Source organism: Hippocampus comes, unplaced genomic scaffold, assembly GCF_001891065.2.
Source record: "Hippocampus comes isolate QL1 unplaced genomic scaffold, H_comes_QL1_v1.1 scaffold56, whole genome shotgun sequence".
NCBI classification, from domain to species: Eukaryota; Metazoa; Chordata; class Actinopteri; order Syngnathiformes; family Syngnathidae; genus Hippocampus; species Hippocampus comes.
This window is the reverse complement of record NW_017842056.1, coordinates 1,011,767-1,038,828: the sequence shown is the minus strand read 5'-3', so window position 1 is coordinate 1,038,828 and position 27,062 is coordinate 1,011,767. Positions and strand designations below refer to the sequence as shown.

Below are 27,062 nucleotides of genomic sequence, written 5' to 3'. Positions count from 1 at the left end.
CCCCAACTTTTTCAAGACCCCTCCCCCCCCCCCCCCCACACACACTCTTTGTTTTCCATGTAATTTTCCATGGAAAATTGGTCAACCATTTTCAATGCTGTGGGAACACGGAATTTTCCTTGGCCAAATTCAGTTCAAACTAATTTTATGTCAAACATACTCCTACTGTATATCATGCTTTTATTAAAAAAAAAATTAAAGAACCTCTTGAAGTCAGTAAAGTTATGCAAATCTACAAATCTAGAATTTTGGTCAAGCTCCCCTTAAAACTCAGGAGAGAAAGAAATCCCAGTGCTGTGCTTGGGTGTAACAAACATAACAGTGAGGCATCTGTTACTTGCTAGACTGTGTGTGTGTGTGTGTGTGTGGGGGGGGGGGGTCGGGGGGCAAAAGTTTTAGAAACAAAATTGTGAATGGTGTGCCAAAACTGTCTAAAAATAAATGTCGCAAGTGACATTGTGTACTTGCTGGACTGCATCTGTTAAAAGGGTCTAAAACCAACATGGAAGTGAAACTGTCTATTTGTTGGATTACTGGGATGTCGCAAACCTAAAACTAACTTCGAGGCAACATTATCTCCTTGATGGAAGACACTTATGTCAAATGTTCAAAAAAACAACATGGCGCCATACTGTCTATTTTCTGAACTGATTGAATGTCTCACATCACAAGTGGCAGCAGAACGCTCTACTTGCTGGACTGCTGCTGTCTCACACACATTTTCTGAATCCAGTTTTTTGTAGTGGCACGGTCTATTTGCTGGCATGCTACAAACCTAAACCCATTTTGACTGTTAGACAGCAAAGGTGCCAAGTTAGAGGCAGAGTCAGGTGTGGTTTACACTTTAGTAATGATGTCAACAAAGTCCAAACCAAGGCAATGGCGATGTAGAAAAAAAGACACAGGCTATTACATGGACATGGTGGTCATGGTTACATTTCAAAGTAAAAATCAAACAAGGCAATGCTCAAACATGTTTTCATAAATAAACATGTTTCTTTTCCTTCTTTTTGTTCTGATGACATCATGGAGAATCTTCCCGGTCAAGTGTTTTGTCCAGGCAGTCGACCACTACCGGCGGTATGGTTTCCTGATGTGACGCCGATCGGATGGTCTTCTCGCCATCAAACATGAGTCACGCGTCCTCACCAATAGCGGCGGCGCTACAAACAACATTTGCATGGCAAGGCATAGAAGCATGTGTGTGTGACCGATGCTCCCGTCAAACGCCACCATCACCGACGACAGCAAGTTCATCAACACCTGGCTGGTTGGCACCCATAATAAATAATGTGTAAACAATGATTTAAATAAAAGAAGTTCATCAATAAATACCCTTGTGTGCATGTGTGATTTCAGTAAATAGACCTGACCCCACAGCCACCCCACGAGCATTTTCAGTCTGTTGTTTTCAGCAACCGGACCAGACCCAACAGCATGAGCTAATATTTTCAAGTCTGCTGATATCAGTTATTAGACCTGACCCAACGAACATTTTCAGACTGTTGATTGCAATCGTTCGACCTAACCCAACAGCAATAACATTATCAAGTCGTTGATTTCAGGGATTAGGTCTAATTCAACGGCATCAACGAGCCTTGTCTGTCGGTTTAAGTAATTAAACCCGACCCAAAAATACGAGCTAACATTTTCAGTCGACTGAGTTCATTAATTAGACCTGACCCAACAGCTTGAACGAGCATTTTCAGTCTGTTGCTTCCTCCCACACACACGCGCGCGCACGCACACACACACACACACACACACACACACACACACACACACACACACACACACAGTGGCGTTGGTCCAGTAGTGGCTTTCCTTCCTTCCTTGTGAAGAGCCAATCAGCAGCTTCCCCTCGATGCCAAATGTAAACGTCGTCGTTTTGTCTCTTTAATTTTACTTTACAAGGTCTTTGAAATCGAGTCCGTTTCAGCTTCGATCTTTGATCTCGGCTTTGGTCCGAGTTTGTTTCGGTCTTGGTTCAGGTCTTTACATGGCACTCCGGGAAAGAGGGCAAGAACGGCGCCGGAATGTTCCGCAAGGTGGTGCAGTCCAGAGTAGTCGGGGGACAGATAGAAAGGGGCAGTAAACACGAAAAGAGTTCTCCCAGCCAATTGGAGGTCAGCGTGGCTGACCAATGAGGGATGAGGGGACACAGCTGTGGTCGGTCAGCAGGCGTGGCGTGATTGGATGTTCACTTAGTGGTCGCTCGTTTGCCCCGTTGTGGTTATTTACATGGCGTGGAGGGTCCGTCGCAGCCCCCGTTTAGCTCCCGATGCTAATTCCACAAATGGGTCCCAGCCCGTCGTTTGGCAAATAAATAGCAAATTTGTTGATTGATTGGTGCAGTTCAGAATAAAAATAAAAGAAATCAGACCCCCCCTCCCCTCCCCCAGTTCGCAGGCGTCTCGGTTTTGCCTCCTCAGCTTCCTGACATCAAGTTAATGGCTTGTTCCAGTTTGTGGCGCAGTTTGTGTTTGCGGCAGTAGGCGTCGCGGTCCAGCGCAGTCAGAACCTGCATCATCATCAGCATCATCATCATCATCATCATATGCCTAGTCAGTTCATTAGCTAAACCCAGACCAAATTCTCTTACTATGTAAGTGTAAAATCGATGATTATCAGCATTATTAACTCACCTCTTCCTTGTATTTGTTGATGTAGAAGTAAAGCTCACTGAGCGCGCTTAGCGTGTTAAACTCATTGCCATGCAGACGCGACTGCTCCACCAGATAGGCGTCCATATCCTGGTCGCTAATGGTCGGCATTTTGGCGATGTCTCTGTAATACCTGCGAGAAACACGATAAAACACTTAGCCTGTCTTGATGGACATCTAGCAACGCGCTTGCTAGCATGTAACGTCGGCATCGACTTCTTTGAGGCAATATTTGCTCGTTAGCATGTTTGCTACCCGTGCGCACAGCTGGTGCAGTTGGTTATTAGATTTTATGAGCTACTTTGCGTACGAGCCGACTCTCTACATCGGTCTTATAGTTAGCTTTGGGGCTACACTAGCTCGTCGGCGTGTTAGCCACTGTACCTCTCCACCCAACTCTTGTAGTTGGGGATGTCTTTAGCGTAGAGCAGCTTGTTGGACGGGGAGTCCTTTCCAAGTCGGTGTTCCGATGTGGAGCAAGAGTCCATGAAGGTCTGGGCCACGACCGACAGGCAAGCGTCGGTGATGCTGCTTTTGTGGATGTCGAAAACAAACTGCGGATTCTTGATGACGTTGACCCAGAACCTAAGAGGAAGACTGGACACGCAGACGGACAATCGTGAGACTGCGATCGCACAGTATAGCAAGTGGAGTGAATACCATTGTAAGACGTCATCATCATATATTTGAATTATAAACGATTGATCGGTGACTTTTATCATCATCGTAAGGCAGGTTTACATGGAGCCCCGTCTTCTGATTTGAATGAATCCGAATGACCAAACGGAATGAAAATGCCTTCATTTAAAGACCGGAATCGGAATAAAAAGGTTGAATCGGAATGGAATTTTAAGCCGATTCGCAGGAGTGGTTTATTCCATTTGCCAGTTTGAACGAGCGTCATGTAAACAAACAGTTGAGTCAGACTAGCCAAGCCGCGTCCGGTCGGCGCGTGCTCTGTCTGGAGGGAAATGCAGAGTGACGTCATCTTATGCGCACTTGAAAATGGCAGCTACTTACCGGGGCTGCTCTGTGGACTTGTAACTTGTTTTTATCAAGAGGTTGCGTTCATCCAAGTGTTGAAACCAATCGAAACGACAGTGCTCAGTCGACGAATGAACTCCATCGTGACAACTCACGTGACGTTTACATCGATTTCCGCGTGTCACACGGCTGTCACAAAGCTGAACTAATGAACAGAGTGGCGCATGTAAACGGCAGATCGGAAGAGATCCGGTCACATGTAAACTGGTGACCAAAGTTCTTTATTCGGAATGATTTCAATCGGAATAGCAAAAACAAAGTCGCCATCGCTGAATCGGAGTGAATCAAAGGCTAATTCTTATGAATGTTATCATAATCGGAGTGGATCTTAGCGTCTTTGGAGTGAATCGTATTTTCACTGGTCAATGTATTTTTTTTAATTCACCGATGCAAAGAAACTTTTGAAGATACTTTTTTTGGGCGCGAATTCTTTTCTCTAGCGCATCAGGTTTTAATACAAGAATATCATATGGAATATTGTCATATATTTTGTAATATTTATGAATTAAGGGTTAGGGACAGCAACCATTGGATTTTTTTATTCCTCTATAAATTACAACGCATAGTAAAATCCGTATTGCGCAAGCTGTTATAGATCTAACTCATCCCCATGCAGCCATTTTCGGAACCGCATATCCTCGCGCAAAAACAAAAAAAACGCAGATATCTCAAAAACCTGATGGGCTTGAAAAAAACATTTAAGCATCGAAAATACATTACGGGAGGCAAAAAGCCATCTCTGATGAAAATTAGCTGTTGACGTTATCCTACCAGTTGCTCTTCCAGGTGTGTCGCACGTCCGGGTCGCTGATCTGTCGCTTGTCAGCCTGCTCGTCCAGAAAGTCAAACATGTATTTGATGGCCAGCGGCAGAGCGGAGCCTCGATGGGCCGTGCTGAAGACCGTCTCAAACAGGTCGTCCACAAACTTCTGCAGCGTCCCCTGTTGGCGGGAGGAGCACAGCACATGCTTGCGATGAATTCCGAACCGCCCGAACGACGTGCGCAATTTGCGCTGTCCTCAATATCGGAGGAGTTATCGTGACACCTTGGTGGCCAGCAGGCGCGTCAGGTAGATTTCGGACACCATTTTGCTGCCGCGATCTCCTTCCCGCTGGTCACTGTGCTCGTGGTTCTTGACCAGGTGCCAAAGTTTTGTTCCTAAAACACACGCGAGATTAGCCTTGTCACCGTACCCAAATTCCGACTTTCATACTATACTTGCGTTAAGTGTACCGACAATGTAGCATATGTACACTTGTCCTAGCTCACTGTTAGCTTAGCAAAATGGCAGCTACCTGTCTCCTGGTCCGGTGTGATCATGGGCGCTCTGGACCTCAGACTGTCAGGACTACTGGACGTGCGCAGTAACGATTCTGCATGTACAAGCACGCTGTGGTTAGTTTGTGTGCGTGTGGTCGTGCGTTGACAATATGCGCTCGTGAGTGTGTCAGCGAGCTGTCCACACACTGTGGCTCTTCTAGTTGTTTCTTATCTTCAATTAGGTACACTGCATTGGTAAAAGTACTTGCAAAAGGACTCGCATCCAATGACAATACGATTCACATGATACGATTCACTTAGGATAGGATTCAATCCGATTACGATATGATTTGCGACAAGTAGGAGACCATTAAATGAACTGTAATTATGAAACAAATAACTCCGATTCAGACACATTTCACTCGATGACCGTTCGATTCATTACAGCTATTTACTGCAATTTTCGGTTCACTCCTATCGCGATACAAATGAATCTGAGTACGATATGTTTCCCTTCGATTCTGACCAAATTAAGTCTGCTTACGATGCGATTGACGACAAGCACGATACGGACCACTGCAATTGTGATGGGGTTCACTACGATGACGAAACAATTTGTTTCGCTCTGATTATGACGCAATTTACTGATTATGATACACGTTGTGCCAATTGGTATAAGATTCACTGCAATTAGGATACAATTCACGCCGATTATGAGACTATTCACGACAATAACATTTCAATTATGATTCACTCTCATTAACATACAACTCACTCCAATTACAAAAAGATTCACGACTGTTCTAATACAATTTCCTACCATTATGATACAATTGTAGAATTCCACTCGCCAGCGAGCGAATAAAATCTAAGAGCCATCTACAAGTGGACAGGTAGCACAGACGCTAAGTCACTAATATAGCCTAATTCCGGACGCGCGGTCCAGGTTAAGGTTTGTGTGTGTGTGTGTGTGTGTGTGTGTGTGTATCTACCATATCTGCTGAGTGATCTGGTGAACGTGAAGCTGTTGGCGATGTTGTAAGCAGAAACCTGCTTCTGGACCAGGGCCACCAGGGAACCGTCTGTTACCTGGCAACACATCAGCATTCAGCTAAGGCTGCACGCCGCTTCCTGGTCACCTGACGGGGACGGACGGACGGAACAACAGACCTGATAGTGAGCAAGCGTGTTGAGTCGCTTCCAGTCGCTCTCAATCTTTGTGGTCACATCTTCGTCCTGCAGGATTATTCTGGTCAGGCGACCTTGACGCCACTCTGAACACGCACACGCAAATACACACACACACGCACACACACACTTGAAGTGAATCTTATAATGTGAAATGTATCACAATCGAACGTATGGTCCAGGATGTTAGGCTTGCGTACGCTCATTCATAAAACATTACCGAGATCCATATCGTCAGCCTGCGGTCGCTGCGAGAAGGGAATCCCCTTGTAGACGGCGTCCAGCAACTTGTCTTTGACCTGCGTCACCGTGTCGCAGTTCAACACCTTGACCGGCACCTCCGTTCCCGCCTCGCCCTCCGGGGGGATGCACATCATCGTCTAAAGGGAGATGACGGATGGTCTGCGGAGGCAAACCGGCGTGCACGTGCGAGCATACGCGCGCGTGGGCATTACCAGCTGCTTGTAGTCAATCTGCTGCCTGATGAGTTTGTCTTCGCTGAGGGAATAACGCGCTTCGCCCGTGATGGCGTCGATGGGCCCTTTCTCCATCTGCTGCTTGATGGCGCAGTAGAGCATAAACAGAGGCTCGCCGGCACACTCCTGACGGCGAAAGGGGGAGGAAAAAAAAAACACATTGAAGAGAATCGCATTGTAAAGGCGGCAAATTGTGTCGCAATTTTTGCTGAATCCTGTCTAAATTGTAGTCAATCATGTCTTCATCGTATCGAAAGTGTCGTGAGCTCCGCCCAGCTCTTGTGGTTGACGATGAGGCTATGTTAGCTGATTAGCATCTCAACTTCCTCGCACACAAAACAAACACAAGCGTGCCAATCACCTTGAGGAAGCGATACAGAAGGAAGGTGAACCAGTTGGTCAGCATCTTCTCAGCCACAGACTCCGTTCTGCAACACACAGTTCAAAGGTCAAACGGTAGGTTGGAGCGCTTGAACCCACACACGGGTGCGGTCAGGGTCAATGGTCGCCCACGGACCTCCTCAGCAGCAGTTTGGGGTGGTTCCGGTTCTCCAAGTTCTTCTCAATAAGGTCCGCCAGCAGCTGCTTGAGCACCACCGTGGCGTATTCCATGCGACCCTGATGTAAAGCCACGCCTGTTAGTAGAGCAACCACGGCGCTAGCCCGAAGGACACGTTCAAAACGCTACGTTAGCTTTGCGTACGAGCTAGGTACCCCGGCAGAATGATACCAGGCCTTCGAGAAACCGAGGTGTCTTCGGTAGCACGTTTGAGCATTTCGCACCGAGGAAGCGGTACCTGTAGCGCGGCCATCAGCAGCGAGGCCACGTTCCCGCGGTCCCGCATGGAGAACGACCTCTGAGCCTCCAGCGTGTGGATGAAGGTCAACAGGAACATTTTGTTGTTGAGAAGCTGGCTGAAAAGTCGCAGGGCTTTCTCCACATTGGCCGGCGACTGAAAGTACACACAGACAGACAAGTCACTCAATTGGCAACACTGACTGTGCTTTTTTTAAACTTGCTCCTCTGTGTGAAGGTGTGTGTGTGCGTGTGTGTGTGACATACATCCAGCTCCTTGAGTACAGGATGTTCTTCAATTCCTGGGAACATGACCCTCATGGTGTAAGTACGATATTCCAAGAAGGGAATCTTCACTCCGTCCATGTCGTTGGTCAGCTCCTGAATATCGGTCTGCAGCTCGGCAAAGGCTACACAACACGAACACATGCGTTATGGCGAAAAATAGACACATGCACATACGCGGCGGGCATGTGTGTGTGTGTTGGTCGCGCGTGGGTGTGCGCGCACCCTCTTTGCACTCCAGCGCCACCCTGCTCTCGAGGTTGTCCATCTGTAGCTGAAGACGCTTTAGTGTGCGGTCGGCGTCGCGCGTCTTTCGCTTGTAGGCGATCAGTACGGCGATGATGGCTACCAGCAGCACGCCGCCACCTGCGCCGATGCCGATGATGGCGGGCAGCGTGAGGGCGCTGTCCGAATAAATGTGCAGCGTTCCCGGGGAGAACTCCAAACCGCCGACCAGGATCTACGGGAAATTGCAGCCGTAAATGCTGTGGAATTGACTGAATTGTGAGACTTCCCCCTTTTCCTCTGAAAATAGATATTTGTCGGTTCATGGAAGAGGACGTGGTGGGCGAAGGGCTCGCTCACCAGCACACGTTGCTCTCCGGTCAACTCCGGCGAATCGCAAAGCAGCTGATGTTCCGACACCGTCAACAAGCACGGCGACTCGCCGATCAGAACGGTGTAGTTCAGGCGGTTGTTGCCGGGGGCGGCCGGGACCAGATTCTTCCCCTGCGCGTGAAGGAAGTTCACACATGAGGTGGTGCTTCAAGTCGGGACTTTCTGTGAGGGTGTTTCTCACCTTGAGGATGATGGGCGACCCCGGCTTGACCTCGAGGATTCCTGAGGTGCCCAGGGGGTCAAAGGTCGGGTTGGGGTAGTGCGTGAAGGAGGTGGAGTTAAGCACCAGCAGGGATGACACCTGACGGCCAAAATATCATTGCACCGAACCGTGAATAACAACATCAACAATATTGGTTTACTAGAGGTAAAGTTGAACATGATCACATTTGTGCTCAAAAATAAAACTTTAGGAATTCATTACAGGGTACGTATTGCATTAGTGAAAATGGACTATTTAATCTGAGGAGCTGCCTTGTGCATCTCGCCAGCCCTGATTCCGTCCCACATACCGCTGGACCAACGGCAAGCCCCCGGCTTTTGTTAGATTGACAACGAGCAGTCCCAAATTTTCCATGCTTTGTCCACTTTCACGCGTCTTGGTGTCGGTGCAAACTCGCACCACGTCGCACGCATCACCTGATCCAAGATGAAGCCAAACTCGTCGGCATGCAGCGCCCCCTCCGGCGGGTTGGGTTTGCCGTAGACCAGGCCGGGAGCCAAACATGTCATGACGCTGTCATTGACCGCCGTGCAGAACTGAGGAGATACACCAGAGCGGAACTCAGAACCACGTGAGGCACTAACAATGGGTTTTCATAGGAAATAGACCAATGTGTCTTTTTCTGGGCCGATATGGATTTATTAGTAGTCAAGGAGGCCGATAATGCAACCTCCAACTTAACTTTGTCGAAAAGTCTTTCAGCCTCTGTTTATTGAAGAACTTTTCATAATTGCAAAAATGTTGTTTTGTTTGTTTATTTTATCTTAAACAATAGAAATGTTGGCTGTAAAATTCCAACAAAAAGGTCAAGGGGCTCACAAGAAACAAGTCAATAGCTCTCTACAGCTTTCAACAATACATTTTCCAAAATGTCAAAAATAACTGAAATATTAAACTTTCACTTAAATTTAAAAAAGAAGTGCAGAGAGTCCCCGAGGTCAGCAGCATCTTTTACGGAGTTAAATCAAAATTGAAAGAAATTGTTCTCTGAAGTTTCGCACCGTTTTAAATTGATCTCTTGCAGGCCGTCATAGGTCAGCAGCATCTTTTACGGAGTTAAATCAAAATTTAAAGAAATTGTTCTCTGAAGTTTCGCACCATTTTAAATTGATCTCTTGCAGGCTGTCATATCATCTTTTACGGAGTTAAATCAAAATTGAAAGAAATTGTTCTCTGAAGTTTCGCACCGTTTTAAATTGATCTCTTGCAGGCCGTCATATTTTTTAAAAAGCTGATGCCGATATTCGTCATAATACCCAATATCGGCGCCGCTAATCGGCCCGGCCGCTAATCGGTTTATTCCTCATTTTTTAAAACCATGTGAAGTCATAACCAGGTGGTGTGAGAACAATGGGTTTTCATTACTGTGTGAAATTATAATCATGTAATCCCCAAATGATGTGAGGCCATCACTATTTGACTTTTAAAAAAAAAAAAAAAAAAAAAAAAAGTGCCGTCAAATCATAATAATGTGGTGTCATCAGCATGTCAAGTCATTTCGCTTAAAAAAAAAAAAAAAAAGTGACGTCAAATCATAATGTGGTGTCATCAGCATGTCAAGTCATTTCAATTTGACATCATAACACGTGATATCATCGAAATGTGGCCGGCCTTACGTTGTTTGTCTCCACGCCGCCATACTTGGCTCTGACTTTGGGCTCCTGGATGGTGAGCAGGTTGGTTCCCGTGACAGTGATCACCGTGCTACCGCTACGCACGCACACACAAGTGGGGGTGTCAGAGATCTGCGCTGTGATTGGTGGACAGTGGAGGTGGGCGGCAGGCCTACTTGAGGATGGACCAGTTAGGTTCTATGGCGCTGATGGTTGGGTCCTCCGTGTATGCGTATTTGATCTCCGAGCTGGTCACTTCGGCCTTATCGATCATCAGGCGGATGGGGGCGGGGCCGACTCCAGACGGTGAGGCGGGAGTGATGCAAACCACTTCCCGATTGATGCGTCTGGATGAGAAGAATCAGAAGAATGTTCCGCTTGGACTGCTGTTTGTGTGAGCCAATGATTTCTGTGCTCATGACTTACTTGACAAACAGACACTCGTCTTTATCGATGAAGACCGACACGCTGCTGCCGGCGTCCAAGTTCCGACCCGTCACCGTCAGTCTGGTTCCTCCGGAAACCGGACCTCTCTCTGGACGAACGTTGCTCAAACTGGGACTCTGTGAGAGAGACAGAGCGACAGAGCAAGAGAGAGAGGGATGGGGGGGGTTAAGACATCAAGAGTCTGCTTGGCACTCTCAACAATACAAGAACAGACAAAGGTGAACCAAGACTCACCACGAAGGCGTACGCTTGTGTGGACATAGTGCGGTACTCGGCGCTGCACACGCCGATACACAACTCCACTGCACCGCCAGGAGAGTGAGGCAGCAGCGCCTCCGCCATGTCGCACACCACCCTGTACGTGCAGATTAATTGCCTGTCCATCAAATGTCACCAACCCACCGAATACAACATAGTCTCACGTCGACTGCATTTTAATAGCACACTGAATACAAGTCAGTCACATGTAAACTAAACGCCGAATGGATGCCAACTACATCCTGATGGCTGTACGTTGCGGTCTATAAGTGACACTTTTTGGTAGTTTACGATGGTGACGCTAGTGGCATTAGGAATCCCGTTGGCGAAGCCTCCGAGGCAGGACGCCGCCTGCTGCATTGCTGGAAGAATACGTCGAGTACTGCCGAACACTCAAGTGGGAATCATGACACCCCACTTTGGCCTATGTCAGCCCAGCGGACTACCAAGCGGCACATTTTCTGACCGGTACAGCACACCCAAAAGTGTCGGCATGCACTTTGCCATGCAGTCCTCCTTCATCCCCATCATCATAATCATCTTCATCGTTGCTGATGTGTACATGCAGGTACTGGACATTGATTACATTGAACGTGCTTAGCTGTAAGCTGTTTACGGTAGTTTTCAGAGTGAAATTTCAAGCGAGTGTTTCAAATAATATGTTTTGAGATGATTCCAACTACATCCTGATGGCTGTACGTTGCGGTCTATCAGTGACACTTTTTGGGCCTTACGATGTTTTGAGATGATAATTTGTGGAATATTTACGATTGAGTAGACTATTAATACCGGGAATTTTAATCACTTTAAGGGGAGCTTTATTTAGTCGTGGAAATTCGTGATTGACTGTTGCACTCAGTCACTATCTACCAAATGTCGGCTGCACGCTGAATAGATGTCATTCCCGTCTTGGTCACATCTCAACTCCACATGTACAATACAGTCAAACCTCGGTTTTTCGAATGTCTCTGTTCTCGACCAAATCGGTTTTTGACCAAAAATTTCGAGTTTTTTATGCCTCGGATTACGACCGAAAATCGGTTCTTGAAAAACTAAGCGCATTTGAATGCGCCACTTGGCTCCTCTCGCCTTCCTTACACGAGGAAGTGACGCTTCCTCGTGTAGCGTTCCATTGTGAGCAGACGTGTTCAAAAAACTTTTTTTTTTTTTTTTTTAAAAGAGCGTGGTTTCGGTTTTCGAACAGCCTTCCGGAACGGACTATGGTCGAAAACCGAGGTATGACTATAATTGCGTTCACTGTCAACTCGCACGCATTGAATGGTGTTAGGCAGCACACTCCAATGATGCCCCCCAAAAGTTTGGCCGACACTGACCTCTCCGCGCTGATGTAGAGCGAGGGAACGGGCGTGCAGCGAACACCGGCCACCTGCACATGTGTGATCTCCTTCACCTGCAGACCCAAGTTTTCCCCCTCGATGGTCACTCGAGTCCCCCCTTCGCGAGGCCCCGTCAGGGGAGCGATCTGCGAGACGCCAACTTGAATGAGATGAGGCGAGCGTGGGGGCGGCGCCGAAGGGGGTGCGTGGGTGCTCCTACCTTGTTGATGCGAGGGTGGCTGCAGCGCACGTTGTGGCGTCCGTGGTGCATCCAGCTGTGTTCCGGCGCCGGGCAGTGCTGACGCAGCACGCACTTCCTGCTTTCGGCGCACCAGCCGCATTGGAACGCGGTCGGCGCTTTCAAGCACTGGCCGCAGCTCGACCGTTGAGCCTCGCACTTGTAGAGCAACGCTGTGCACGCAACGCCACACGAACAAGGGAAGAGGCGGGAACAAATCGGTAAGAGTAAGACTGTATGAGTAAGACATCCGTCCATCTGAACCGCTTATTCAGGATAAGCGGTGTTGATCATGAATGCATGGAATAAAGCAACATACAATGCTTCACAAAGCTTATGGGCCTTCCAACCCGGTGAGCCTTACGTATGAAAATGTTTTCCACGAGACCCATTCATTGAAACGGCGCTTCAGAATGCTCCGTAAAAATACGGTATCAACGGTAAATTTTTTTCTCAATGGAATTGGCCATTAGTTCAACACGCATTTTCATTGATCGCAGGCCTCGATGGTCACTCGAGTCCCCCCTTCGCGAGGCCCCGTCAGGGGAGCGATCTGCGAGACGCCAACTTGAATGAGATGAGGCGAGCGTGGGGGCGGCGCCGAAGGGGGTGCGTGGGTGCTCCTACCTTGTTGATGCGAGGGTGGCTGCAGCGCACGTTGTGGCGTCCGTGGTGCATCCAGCTGTGTTCCGGCGCCGGGCAGTGCTGACGCAGCACGCACTTCCTGCTTTCGGCGCACCAGCCGCATTGGAACGCGGTCGGCGCTTTCAAGCACTGGCCGCAGCTCCACCGTTGAGCCTCGCACTTGTAGAGCAACGCTGTGCACGCAACGCCACACGAACAAGGGAAGAGGCGGGAACAAATCGGTAAGAGTAAGACTGTATGAGTAAGACATCCGTCCATCTGAACCGCTTATTCAGGATAAGCGGTGTTGATCATGAATGCATGGAATAAAGCAACATACAATGCTTCACAAAGCTTATGGGCCTTCCAACCCGGTGAGCCTTACGTATGAAAATGTTTTCCACTAGAACCATTCGTTGAAACTGCGCTTCAGAATGCTCCGTAAAAATACGGTATCAACGGTATATTTTTTTTCAATGGAATTGGCCATTAGTTCAACACGGATTTTCATTGATCGCAGGCTGGCACAGTCCCGATCCCACCGTGTTATTTCTCTCGTCCTCCACGAAAGCATACAAACGTGTCTTAACCAAAAGGAGTCATTGGTGGACATCAGCGTGGAAAACTGGTCAACGCCAACAGGGGACAGATTTGGAACGTCAACTCGCACAGTACCTTTCATGGACACCGGCTTGTCAATGAAGAAGTCACCATCCCAGACGATGTTGAAGTCCACCGGAAGGTCAGCTGCTTCCATTCCCTCGTACCAGTACTGCGCCGCACAAGGACACGCAAATACGTCAACACATTAGTTCATGTCAAGACACACACAAAACCCAAGCATTTCCACTTCCATTTACACTCGGGGACAATTTAGTGACTTACGTGAAGCTGACATGCTAGCATGGCTTTCGGAACGAACGCGGGAGGGTAAAATCCACGCAAGCACCAGGAGAATCTCCAGGCAGGAAGGCCAGCAGAGATTCAAACCCAGAACTTGCCTATCGTGTGCGAGGCATGCTAACCACTGTTTTTGCGTCCAGGGGAACTCCCAACGCCTTCAACGGGAATTTGGTGGTATGAGATACAAATTTTGCACATATGAATGCGTATTGTTAGATCTCATTCCAGCCAGCATCAAATAAGTAACTCTGCATTCTATTCGCCTTTTTTTTTTTTGTTTGTTTTTTTTGGGGGGTTTTTTGTTGATGTGATGTTTGCATTTGAATCCATCTCTTTGTGCCAGTGACTCTGTGCGTGCGTGTGCCTAATGCTTCCATTACCATTAAAATCATCCAGCTGAGCCCAGCGAACAGCCTCGGCACACACGTTCTCATGAGACTTGTTATTCGAGACCAAGTGGTGAGTTATTTCTAAGCAGGACTTGTGGTTGTTGCGCTTTGGTATGAGATGAAGTCAATTGAATTGATCCGATATCAAGTGAACCTCACACACACACACACACACACACACACACGATTGAATTTGAGCAAAAGTACACAGATGTAACGATTCGGTTAGGGATCAATTGACAGTACATTTAATAGGGAACAAGAAAACTGCTCTCCAAATGTCGGTTCTTTCCAAAAGCACAACAAGCAATACAAAAGCCAATTCCAATGCAGTCAGTCGGGACGTGTTAAATATAAAAACAGAATACAATGATTAGCAAATCACGTCCAAGATGGATCTAACTGATTGCACTACAAAGACAAGCTGTTTCATGTTCACACGAATAAACGTGATTGTTTTTTTTTGAAAAAAAAATTATGAGCTTTCGATTTGATGGCTGCTGGTTGTTCCAGAAACGCTGGAACAGGCGGCAAAAAAGACTGAGAAAGATGAGGTCTATTAAGAAGGTTTTTTTTTTTTTTAACATCCCACAGCTGAAGAGGCTAACTGGGGAACAGGTGTGTGCCGTTGATTGGCGAGAAAAGGAGCTTCCCTCCATCGCTCATCACTCGCTTGTCATTCACAAGCAAAGATGGGGCGAGGTTCAGCTCTTTGTGAACAACTGCATGAGAAAACAGTCTGAGGACAATGTACCTCAATGTACAATTGCAAGGAATTTCGGAATGTCATCATCTTTCGCAAATTTCTCCATTGTGGGACAAATAAAGGTTTTCTTATCTTACCTACGATCAGAATCTGGACAAATCGCTGCATGTAAGCGGCAAGGCCGAAAACCAACTTCGATCCCTCAGGCGGCCGTGCATCAAAAACCGACATGTGTAAAGGATCTCGCCACAGGGGCTCAAGGAACACTTCACAAAACCAAGGTCGGTAAATCCAGTTTGCCACGACATCCCGAAGTGAAACTTGAAACTCTACTTACTATGACAGGCAAAAGCCATTCATCAACACCAGCCGGAAACGTCCGCAGCTTTTCTGGGCTCGGGCTCCTCTAAGATGAACTGATGCAAAGAGGAAAAGTGTTCTGTGGTACGACGAGTCCACATTTCAAATGGTTTTTGGAAATTGTGGACGTCGTGTTCTCCGGGCCAAAGGGGAAACGAACCATCTGGACCGTTATGGACACAAAGTTCAAAAGCCGGCATGTGTGATGGTATGGGGCTGCGTTAGCGCCAATGGCTTGGGTAACTTCCACATCTGTGAAGGCACCTTTGATGCTGAAAGGCACATAAAGCTTTTGGAGAATCACATGCTGCTTGACCACTTGACTCACCACTTGACTCCTCTCGCCTTCCTTACACGAGGAAGTGACGCTTCCTCGGGTGGACGAGGAAGTGACGCTTCCTCGTGTAGCGTTCCACTGTGAGCAGACGTGTTCAATAAAGATGTTTTTTTTGTTGTTTTTTTTTAAAGAGCACGGTTTCGGTTTCCAACAGCCTTCTGGACCGGATTATGGTCGAAAACTGAGGTATGAATGTATTTACTAAAACCAATCACGTTTATCAGCATTAAGCATCTTAGCTTTGTAGTGTATCCAATTAAATATTGGTTGAACATGATTCACAAATCATTGTATTCTGGCTTTGTACAGTCATAGGCGACTTGAAAAAAAATATATTCGAATCAAGAATGTGTCGGCAATGTCTGTGTGCTTTGGTTTTATTGGACTAAATGCTCAATTTCCTCTTCATTTAAAACCCCTCATACACACGCGCGCACATGCACATACACACCTACTCCACTTGGGTTGCTGACACAAGGACAAATGAAGGTCACTGTGCCGGGAAGACGACTGTGCTTCTCAGTCAGAGGAAAAGCAGGCTGTGCAAGACGGCGGTGGGGGTTGTGGGGCGTTTTACTGTCACATTTTCAAGTTAGTAGGGCTTGTGAGGGGAAGGCGGGGTAGCCGTTGATGGGGGAGCGCAACCGACGTTTTAGGCTAATCTTTTATTTCAAAAAAAAACTCCAAAAGCTTGTCTTTATTCCTTGGGCTGCATGTGCAGACGCGGTTTGGATGGCTTTGTTGATTCATTCTCGAGTCTGTCGCCGCGTATGATGCAGAGCATGCGAGTCGACTAGCAATAACTGTGACCGAAACGCACGGTTTGTGCAAACACACATTCAGACTCTGATGATGACAAAAATAATTTTGGGTTATTAGCCTGCCGCCCAGTAGTTGGTGTAGTGTGGGTGTTCACCGCTGATCTGACACCCACGGTCTCGGGAAAGGTTTATAAACAGGGTTGGGCAAACCTTTGAGCGCCAGTGCCACATTTTCTTTTCATGTAATCATTACAATAAATAAATTCGGTTATGAGATCAATTAATGAAAAATTTAGTTGATTTTAATTGACCGATTTTACTTTTTTTTTTTTTTTAATGCCTTTATGAGTATAATAAGTATTACAGGACTCTTGGTAATTTTATCAGAATCAGAACAACATGCATTCGCTTTATTGTCATTGTACCACAAGGTGCAATGAAATGGAACAAACACAACCCGTTGAAGAGACATAGAAAAACAACGACCAACGGGGGAATACAGAACGCAAGTCCGCAGGGTCGTCTTTTACAGCGCCCCATTTGCGCGGATGAAAAGAAAAAAAAACATAAGGAAGGTGTGGGGGGGGAAGAACCCCAGCCTCAAGTCCGCAGGGTCGTCTTTTACAGCGCCCCATTTTGCGCGGATGAAAACAAAAAAAGACATAAGGAAAGGGGGGTGGGGGGAGGGGGAACCCCAGCCGTAGCCCCACTAAGGGGAGCACACTATCGATTTGGAAATAACCTCGGCAAACAGGCACACAAACACACACACACACACAGGGCGGCGAAAACAACATAGCACGTAAACAATGAACACCATTTGCAAATGTCCACATTTTGGGACCAACAAAGGTGATATTATTTTATTTTATATTATTTAGTGTGGAAAAAAAAAAAAAAACGCTCGTTTGTTCTTGTTTTCAGGTGAATGCCCTCTGTAGCTTGAATGACATCAGTGCAGGTGGCAAGCGATAAGTTATGGAGTTGAAAGTGACACAGTTACCCACTTTACGGAGCCAGACGCATTTCACGCATTACTGAGGGTAGTTATCTTGTCCCGGAGTGTGTGCCCATCAGAAATAAATTCATATTGCTGCCATTTAGTGTGTGTGTGTAGAGTTGTGAAGCTGACACAGTTAAGTTGGTGTCGTATCTTCCTGTGATGTGCAAAGTTAGTATGCTTTGCTAAATTCGGTGCTACATTAGCTTCCGCTTTACGTCATATTATGTCCAACGTTGTGCCTAATAACATGTGGTGTATGTATTCTAGTTAATATGCAGCTCCCGGCTTTAACCAAATGTCATAACTTGGAATCTGACTTTTACTTTTATGAGAAAGCAATCAGTAAAGCCTTACCGAAGTGTTCTGACACTGGATGCAGGACGAGTTGAAGCGCACCGCCGGAATGCGCTGGACTTTCCCTTGGATATGGAACACGCACTCGTAGTTCTTCTGGCCCGACTGAGGCTGCGGGAGGTTGCGTGCTCGCAACGTGATCGGACGAACCAGACCGGCCGCCACCAGGATGTCGGATGTGGGCAGTATCTGAGGACAGCCCTGTGGACGGAAAGTCACACAATCAGCAAGATGGCGGTTGTTTTTAGCATGAGCATCCCAAGTTCTCATAAAAGGTGCAAATGCCTTCTTCTTCTTCATTGATTTTGACAGCCTGCAACAAATGGAAAAGAAATGACACCGGTGGCCCAAGTGTGAGCTGGGGATCCCGAGGCGTAATATTTCAAACGGTCGCTTAGCATAACCATTTTAGATTGTAATTATCGTCCCTCCCGTATTTAGCGGCTCTGAGATTAAATAGCTCGATTGCTGGCTCCTTTTTGTATCGTTAGCAATAGCACCAGCAGCTAACAGCTGCAATTAAGATTTTTACGGGGAAAAAAAAACCCCACCAAGCCCGACGGATAGGGTTGTCGATTTTCACATTTTCATGGTGTTTCATCTCGAGTGCAAAGTACTTCAATTGTTAGTTCTGACTTTGTGTCACAGGTGATTAACTCGTATAGTGGCAGTCGAAAAGGCTTTGCGACTTGGACTGAAAATGAAATACGTACACACACTCCAACAGTATTTCTCAGGGGAGATGAAGCTTCACGAATGAGTATCGGCACAGTAATTAATTGCCTTGTGACTGACAGGAAGCCGGTTAGCACCACAGGAAGTGGACCAGAGCACGGCATGCCGCAGTGACTACAGAGAAATGCTTTAAACGGACTCTTCACTTATCCACGCGCACGTAAGGACAAAGACACACACACACATTCGTCTATCAATCAATCCATTTTCTATTGCATGTCACCACGAGGGCTGCGGCTGAGAGCTGGAGCCGATCATATCTGACTTTATTGCGAAGCGGGGACACCCCTGGACTCATCACCAGTCAATGGCTGGACAAATATAGACAAACAACAGACTGGTCACTGTTGTAGACGGACCGACTACCCTGCTTTAAGGAAAAAAAACAAACAACAACAGCATTGACAAGCATTTTTTTTGGGGGGGGGGGGCGTACAATATGTGCTGTTTCTCCCTCATTAAATTTTGTAGTAGTAGAGAATTGATTGGTTTCACCTAAATCACCTGCATAACTGTGGCTTTGATGCAAATTATTTTTGACATCGGAGCGGTCCTTTTCTTCTATAAAATGCCAACGATAACTGGAATTGTGCTTTTGATGGCAAAATAATGTTTTTACAAATATTCAGGAGTGCAACAATTTTACATTTGAGACACTTTACAAATTATTTGCATTCTATTTAGTCGTAGAAGTATGTCGTAGTTTATGCATGTACATTGTTCTCCGTATGCGCGTGTATGTATGCGTGTTACATCATGACTCCGAACGCTAAATTTAAAGAATCATCATCATCTTTTGACACTTTACTCAATCACAAGCTTCTTGTAAAGGTCGAATTGACCGCATTTCACGTTAACGGCGCTCAAAGAGTAAAATGACCGCACGCGCCCAAACACAGATCTCGACTGAGCATGCTCAGTGCAAGCAGGGTTTTTAATTTAATTTTATTTTTTTTTACCTGGGCCGTGCTGACGCGTCCCTCCAGGAAAGAGCAGTCCTCCAGGTTGTTGGTGCACATGTGACGATACTTGCACCAGTGACACGCAAACATGCTGCCCACACAGGAAGTGCACCTGCAAACAGGAGGCGAAGATGCCATCAAGCGGGCAGCGGGGCCGAAGACAAAGAAGACGAGGACAGAGGGGAGGAGCGGACGTCAAGCTTACGAATTGAGCACAGAGCAGTTGTAGAAGGTGAAGTTGGTGCTGATGAAGGTGCGTCTTGTCTCGCTGGATCGAAGACTGAGTTGGACGTCTCGTTTCTCTCCTGCCGAGATAACGCCGCGCATTTAGCCTGGGTGCGCGTGTGTTCGGTGTATATTTGCGTGTGTGTGTGTGTGTGTGTGTGTGTGTGTGAGGGGCGTCATGGACATCATTCAGGATGACGGAAATGCTCTCACACAGACAAGTGAAACATTTACACACACACACTATTCTCATTCATCCAGGTCATTTCAATCTCAGGGCATTGAATCCATCGCGAGAGGACTTTTCTAATTGTTTTGGTTGCGATGGATTCAATGTCCTGAGAATTGCACACACACTACTGAAACACTCACAATTGTCTCACTCAAAACATTTTCATACAATGCCAAAATGCTCTCACATCAAGTGAAAAACACTCAGACACTGCTGAAATGCTCTGACAGTCTTTCACACACTAATGAAACACACTCACACACTACAGGAATACTCTTCGACACACTAGTGAAACACTCTCGCGCTAGTGGAATGCAATCACACCACTAAACCTCTCTCTCTTACGCTGAGAAGTGCAAGGCTTTCAGGTGCACTTCTGAAACGCTCTCACCTCCACGACTGAATGGATCTCACACACAATTGAAACACTGTCACGCACTACTGGAGCATCGTCACACTGCTGAAATGCTCACCCACAATGCTGAAACACGAACACACGACTGAAATGAAATCCTCACATCATCAAGTGTAGAACTTTCACACTCACCACTGAAACATTCTCGTCTAATAGCGGAAATCAGCATGTCATTGGTGTGCCTGAGAGTTTGTTCCCGATGGCCCCTCGTGGATGTATACTTGTGAGTGTCGGAGTGTCTCACCGTAGGAGTGTGGCGGCAGGTCTCGGAGCGTGGGCGACATGCACGTCACCTGACCGTCAGCCCCCACCTCCGCCGTGGTTTCGCTGATGTCTTCGAAGACGCAGGACACGCCCCCCGACAGCACGGGCACGTGGTGGACTCGTATGCTGAGCTGCACACAGACAACGCGACGCTCTATGTATGACATCATCGAACGAGGAGCCCGAGTTCGACAGAAAACGCAGACGTAATACAATATACACCCGCGGGGATATTCCGTGCTTTAAGCACTGCCCCTGGTGGTACATCAAGGAAACGCAGATACCGCCTACGAGTTATGTTTATTTGGTGACCAAGTTTGTAAATGAATAAAGCTACCATTAATCCGTTCCAGTCCCCAAACTTTTGTGTCATAATACATTTAATAGTACTGTATAAACATCATAAAAGAGAATGTTTTGCAAATCTACGAATGAGTGAAAAGCATTCCGTGAATTGTTGCTTTCTGAACTTCAGCTTAGAGGGCGGATTTGCCACATCCAAGATGGTCGACGCACCGGTCCATGGCAGCAACCGCACAAAACCGCCCAAGGCAGAGTCTTTGTATGTTTGATGTCAATGATGGGACGCACCTGCGTTGCTGGGGCGGTGACGGACATGTTGCTGGGGGTAACGGAGATGTTGACACACTGGTCAAGCTTGGTGTTGAAGTGTTGAGGCTCCTGCCATTTCTCGCATGCTTCCATTCTGGAACATCTGGTGGCGGATGGAGGTGAGAAAACACAATTGAAAGGTCTCGCTTATCATGAGGGCCCGAGCGGGCTGGACCAAGGCCCTCCATTTATTTCATATTTTACATGCGTATTTTTAAAAGCGCCCGCTGGCTGCAGCACAGCAATTGGAGGTGAGTAAGGAGGGGCTGTCACACAAGGACGCACGATGAGAGATGAAAGGCCGTCTCCAAGTGGCCGCTTCACAGCAGCCATCTTGACGTGATCAATAAATGGAGATCTTCTCATAATTCCTTATAAATGTTCTTTGCTCACTTCGTTCTCCAGCGAGTCCGTTTTTGGCTTGGCCATGTCGACCGCGCGCTTCTCATGCTCTGAATTTAAAAGGAACGAGAGGAGCTGCTTCCATTGGCCAGGGAGCTAGTCAGCTGTGTTCACTCCCTCAATGGCACAAACACCCATTTCCAACCTCGCTAAACCAACCATCTGCTAAAATATCAAGAAAGAAAACCATACCCATGCGCACAGTCGGACCGGCATGAAAATCGGGCCCGAAGTCGGCCATTTTGGCTTGAACGTGCTATTTTTCTAGAACTTGGGTGACAGTGAACCTTGCATGTTTGCGTTTCAACATTTGTGAAATTTTCTTTTCCCACTCCCCCCGCCCCCAACTGATCATTCATCATTTACGAAAAATCACACTTGTTCAATGTTTTTGTCCTCAAGCCAAAGCAATAAAAGTTGACCACATACTCTCAAATTCACATATTTACAGACTTTTTTCAGTTTTTTCTGCTGGATTTGACCCTCAATTTGCCCCCTGGTTTTGGGGGGGTTAGGTGGAAAATGCGAGTGGGGTGTTTAACAGCGATTTGGGGAAGAACTTTTGGGGTTTCAATTTATCACCCCAATGGAGTTGAATGGGCAACAATGTTTTGTTATTCGCGGGGGATCGGGACTAGACTGTTACAATTTGCCCGAATTCCCTTCCGTTTAGTATCGTGTGTAAATGCGGCACATCTGAACAACGTTCCGAGTTTCCGAAACGGTCTGAGTGAAGCAGGAGAAGTTGGAGAATATTTCCGAACGCACCCACGATGAGAGAACGGAATTTTTGGCAAGCTCGAGTGCTCCGGTTTGGCAATCATCTCAGAAAACGCACCGCGTCACTCCAACCATTTGGAAAACTCAGAGCATTGTTGAAAATGTGCCAGCGTGCACCAAAAACAGAGCACCGGTGCGCGCTCTCCGCACTCCAAAAGGGAACACGGTGCACCAATGCGTCAGGCAGTCCAAATGGAAACCGTTCAAGCACGAAATGCTGATTGGCACAGAATAGAAGCTGCGTGCGAAAATTAATGAGAGGGCAACGGGCTCTGCCTCTCCGACGTCCGAGTGAATTTCTGAATATGACCATAAAATTCATGGTCTCAGTTTTAAAATAAACTTCCCCGAAGAAAAAAAACAAGAATTCTTGACTGGTCTTGAACCGCAAAGTCGCGAGTGAGCACTGGCTAGCGTTTCTATTCAAGTGCGAGTGCGTATCGTTGTTTGCCTATGCGTTAGGTCACATCAAGTTGTGCTTGAATGTTATTTAAAAGAGTATGCTCGCTAGCGTTTCTATTCAAGTGCGAGTGCGTATCGTTTCAAGTTGTGCTTGAATGTCATTTAAGCTAGCATGCTAACTAATGCTATCGATTAGCCTCACTTGAAGTTGGTTTGTGTTCAATAATTTTACCTTTGCATGGAGTCATTGAGGTAACACGGGTTCCTGGTTGTGCACATTCTCCATGATGATTGGTCTTTGCGTTGTCACAAAAACACACAGTCGGTCCAAATGGAACACCGGAGTTGTGTTCTTGTATGATGCTCTCCATTTTAAAGTGCTTTGCTGCCATTTTGTGGCATCTACAGGTAATTATAACCCCCGATTACGGGGAGCGTAAAATATTCACGGATTTTTGTTGTTCGCAGCAGGGCTCGATCCCTATCCTCTACGAACAGCAAAGGGTTCATACATATTTCGTCCACCAAGTGACTCAGCAGAAATGTGACATTTTCATTCGGTCTTCCCGAAAATCCATGGCATTTTGTCGAACAGCGAACATCAGCAATGGTGCAGTCTTGTGTTCCGCCACGTATTAAGAAGTGATGGCAAACGCGTTGAAGCCTGAATGAGTGCAGCCATTTTTCTTCATGAGCGCAGAGAAGGGCTCGTTCATTTTGAAGGCCAACTTGATTGATGTTTAGAGCAAAGAGGAAACGTCTCCACCTGGACTCTGAACATCAAAGTGGCCCACAAACTGTGTGTGAGTGTGTGTGTGTGTACGTTCCCATGTGGCATCATTAATGTTTCTATAAATGCCCTTCGCACACATGCACGGCAGAAGATCCCAGCCAATCAGAAGCGAGCATCAAAGCAAATCCAGCAGCCACACGTTCAACTTTTTACAGATTGATCTACCTATCTATCGATCAACCATCCCCTAACCTGAACCCCATTGAGAAACTACGGAGCGTCTTTAAAAGGAAGATCTAAGATAGGAGAGGGCAGTATACAAATACAGCACGGTTCGGCACCCGCCAATTCACCTATTCGCATACTTGAAAAAAATATTTTAAAAAAATATTCTTTTGATTCTTTCTTTCTTGATTCAATGCTTACCCAGCCCTGTTATTGACATGATTTAAAAATAATAAACCAGTATATTGTTTATTATAATAATCAATTGTTGATTATGAAAAATTTGATACGCGGCACGACGGTTGACCGGTGAGCACGTCCACCTCACAGTGCGGAGGTGCAGGGTTCAACTGCGGCTCCCTGCGCGGAGTTCTCCCCGTGCCTGCGTGGCTTTTCTCCGGGTACTTCCCCAATTCCAAAAACTATTCATGGCAGGTGAACACTCTAAATTGTCCCGAGGTGTGATTGTGAGCGCAAACGGTCGTTCGACCGTAGTGGATGTCTTACTTGTTGTAGAGGACACACCATCCACAGTGAGGGTCTCCTGAAGATAAACAGCCCAAACAAGACTGATACTGCTCGCATGTCTCCACGGGAAGTCTGGTCACCTGAAACAACAACAACAACGAACATGCCGGAGGCGTGCAGGTGTGCAACCAGGGATCTGGGCCACCGCAAAATTGTGAAAAATCCCAAACCGTTTGCAGGATCACATTTAACGGGTGTTAAAAATATCTAACAAATCAAACAAAACAACCCCGGGCTAAAATAACCATGACACAAAATAATTGCTTGATCGGTTGGATTTCGAGTGTTTAATAAAATCAAAGAATGTCAAAGTGGTCTGCGCATCCTTCGATTGTCCCTTAAGTTGCTTGTATCTGAAACTGCCAAACCTTTTTTGAATGTACACTTTGTGTAATGGGCGGCCCGGTGGGTCAGGGGTGACCGCGTCGACCTCACAGTGCAGAGGTCGTGGGTTCGATTCTGGCTTCGGCCTCGCTGTGTGGAGTTTGTATGTTCTCCCCGGGCCTGCGTGGGTTTTTTTCTCCGGGTACTCCGCTTTCCTCCCACATTCCAAAAACATGCATGGCAGTTTAATGGAACACTCAATTGTCTCTAGGTGTGACTGTGAGCGTGGATGGTTGTTGATCTGTGTAGGCCTTGCGACTGGCTGGCAACCGGTTCAGGGTGTCCCCCGCCTACTGCCCCAAAGATGGCTGGGATAGGCTCCAGCACCCCTCACGACTCTTGTGAGGATAAAGTGGATCGGAAAATGGATGGATGGATGAACTGACTATGTGTAATGCTGTGTTTATAGGACGTCACACAAAGATGTCACAGTGCAGCCAAATGAACCGTTTTATCGTCCTCCACACTCAGAATCTCCGTACGTCTCGTCTGAAGGTGACCCTGCCTCCCCCGGCCCCGAAAAAAAGACTGACGAGGATGAGGGCTGTGAGGTCTGTGTCAAGTGGGGGTTTAGCGTGTGGGGGGGACGGAAAGGAGGGGAGCAGGTAAGAGGACGCAAAGCAAGGACGGGCAGAGCGTGGAGTGTGTGTAGTCCGTGTGTTAATGAGCTGTCTGCTTGTCGTGCATTTGGTCTTAATTTGAGCTGATGAAACCCCCCCCCCCCACACACACAAAACGGTATGGAAGCAGAAAAGGAGGGGGCTTGAAAGTAGGACACTGCAGCAGACAAAAAATGATACACACACGTGCTCATTCTCTCACACACACACACACTCACACACACACACACACACACACACACACACACACACACGCATATGTATACACACAAACACACTTTCACACATACATACACACCCAGACACAAATGGAAAAAAACAAAACAAAACACACAACAGTACGATCGGCGGTGCCATGCAGATGATATTCGAATTTCACAACGCAGCTGACATGACTGGAGTTGTCAGCCGATATGTCCCCCGGGCAACACACGTTTCGCACATGCCCCCCCTACCACCCATGCAAGAAGAAGAAGGACCTGATTCAGGAAGAGGTGACCTTTCACCTGTGAATGTGACTCAAACCTTGAACACACGCTGAAAAACACGCACGCACTGACATGTGAACTTTAACCCCTAACCCTGAAAATATCAGTGCGTGTGTGTGTGTGTGTGTGTGTGTGTGCGTGCGTGTTGGTAATGCTGCCAAATGTAACAGATTGTCTGGATGTGGTTCCAGAAATATCTGAATTCCAACTTGTTCCGGCCATCAAGTTGACTGTTCTGGATATTTAAAAGAAATCCAATGTCCAATACTATCACCAGTGGCCCGTACACATTTCATAAACGAATGCAATGAAATTAACACGACACGGTTACTTAAAAAAATAAAAATAAAAAATAAATAAAAACCTGTGCGCTCATATTGCACACTCATCCGACCTCGTTGCGCATGCACACTCCATTGGTAAGATTGCCATTATAAATGTTGTCTTATATCTAAGGTGTGCACACTCCATTGGTAAGATTGCCATTATAAATGTGCTCTTATATCTAAGGTGTGTGTGTGTGTGTGTGTGCGTGTGCGTGTGCGTGTGCGCAAAGTAAACTTGCATTTTTTTTTCCAAAAAATGTCACAATTTTTTTTTTTTTTTAAGAACAAAGCTTGAGGGTGTCAGCAGGACTTTAAAACGCCATCTTTCACATTTGAATACACAGGTGCACATATTTACGATACTGTACATCCACAAATTCTCGAAAGTAATCCAAAAAACAACACGCCGTTCACCAGTTCCATTTCATGCATGGGTCCTTGGGACTTGTTCGTTTGTCGTGATAGACACGGGCACCCAATTTACCATTAACATACACAGGTGCACATATTTACGATACTGTACATCCACAAATTCTCGAAAGTAATCCAAAAAACAACACGCCGTTCACGCTTGTCCCGATGACCACATCAGGAAAACGTGGATGGATATAAACAAGGAATTCTTTGTGTGTGCATTTTGCTGACATACACACACACTACACGTTGTTCATTGAGCCGTCAGAGCCTGAGGGAGGAAGACGAGAAGGAGGAAGGCCAGTGAGGGGTGACATGGAGGTGGGGGGGGGGGGGCTGTTAAGCTTATTAGCCCATTCCCATCCCCCGAGCGTCCATCATAGAGTACACACACACCCCCACACACACACCCACCCAAACACCCACACACA

The 27,062-nt window shown here is 46.9% G+C and overlaps 1 protein-coding gene across 1 annotated transcript in view; it reads right to left on the bottom strand.

Moving 5' to 3' along the window:
- Positions 1-826: 826 nt before the first annotated feature.
- Positions 827-27,062, bottom strand: part of plxna3 (plexin A3) — a 45,738-nt gene continuing 19,502 nt past the window's right edge. Inside the window, exons 7-37 of the mRNA XM_019860608.1 lie at positions 24,379-24,535; positions 21,309-21,432; positions 20,698-20,848; positions 19,787-19,886; positions 19,579-19,693; positions 17,885-18,085; positions 13,747-13,843; positions 12,430-12,620; positions 12,207-12,355; positions 10,849-10,969; positions 10,594-10,730; positions 10,344-10,514; positions 10,171-10,264; positions 8,971-9,090; positions 8,513-8,632; positions 8,299-8,442; positions 7,939-8,173; positions 7,696-7,838; positions 7,430-7,585; positions 7,150-7,250; positions 6,994-7,060; positions 6,612-6,758; positions 6,377-6,536; positions 6,139-6,242; positions 5,961-6,057; positions 5,004-5,081; positions 4,754-4,866; positions 4,479-4,648; positions 3,048-3,260; positions 2,646-2,796; positions 827-2,521 (exon numbers count right to left, since the gene is read on the bottom strand). Of these exons, the coding sequence (XP_019716167.1) occupies positions 2,429-2,521; positions 2,646-2,796; positions 3,048-3,260; positions 4,479-4,648; positions 4,754-4,866; positions 5,004-5,081; positions 5,961-6,057; positions 6,139-6,242; positions 6,377-6,536; positions 6,612-6,758; positions 6,994-7,060; positions 7,150-7,250; positions 7,430-7,585; positions 7,696-7,838; positions 7,939-8,173; positions 8,299-8,442; positions 8,513-8,632; positions 8,971-9,090; positions 10,171-10,264; positions 10,344-10,514; positions 10,594-10,730; positions 10,849-10,969; positions 12,207-12,355; positions 12,430-12,620; positions 13,747-13,843; positions 17,885-18,085; positions 19,579-19,693; positions 19,787-19,886; positions 20,698-20,848; positions 21,309-21,432; positions 24,379-24,535 (4,220 nt within the window). The 3' untranslated portion in view covers positions 827-2,428. The remainder of the gene's footprint in view (positions 2,522-2,645; positions 2,797-3,047; positions 3,261-4,478; positions 4,649-4,753; positions 4,867-5,003; positions 5,082-5,960; positions 6,058-6,138; positions 6,243-6,376; positions 6,537-6,611; positions 6,759-6,993; positions 7,061-7,149; positions 7,251-7,429; positions 7,586-7,695; positions 7,839-7,938; positions 8,174-8,298; positions 8,443-8,512; positions 8,633-8,970; positions 9,091-10,170; positions 10,265-10,343; positions 10,515-10,593; positions 10,731-10,848; positions 10,970-12,206; positions 12,356-12,429; positions 12,621-13,746; positions 13,844-17,884; positions 18,086-19,578; positions 19,694-19,786; positions 19,887-20,697; positions 20,849-21,308; positions 21,433-24,378; positions 24,536-27,062) is intronic.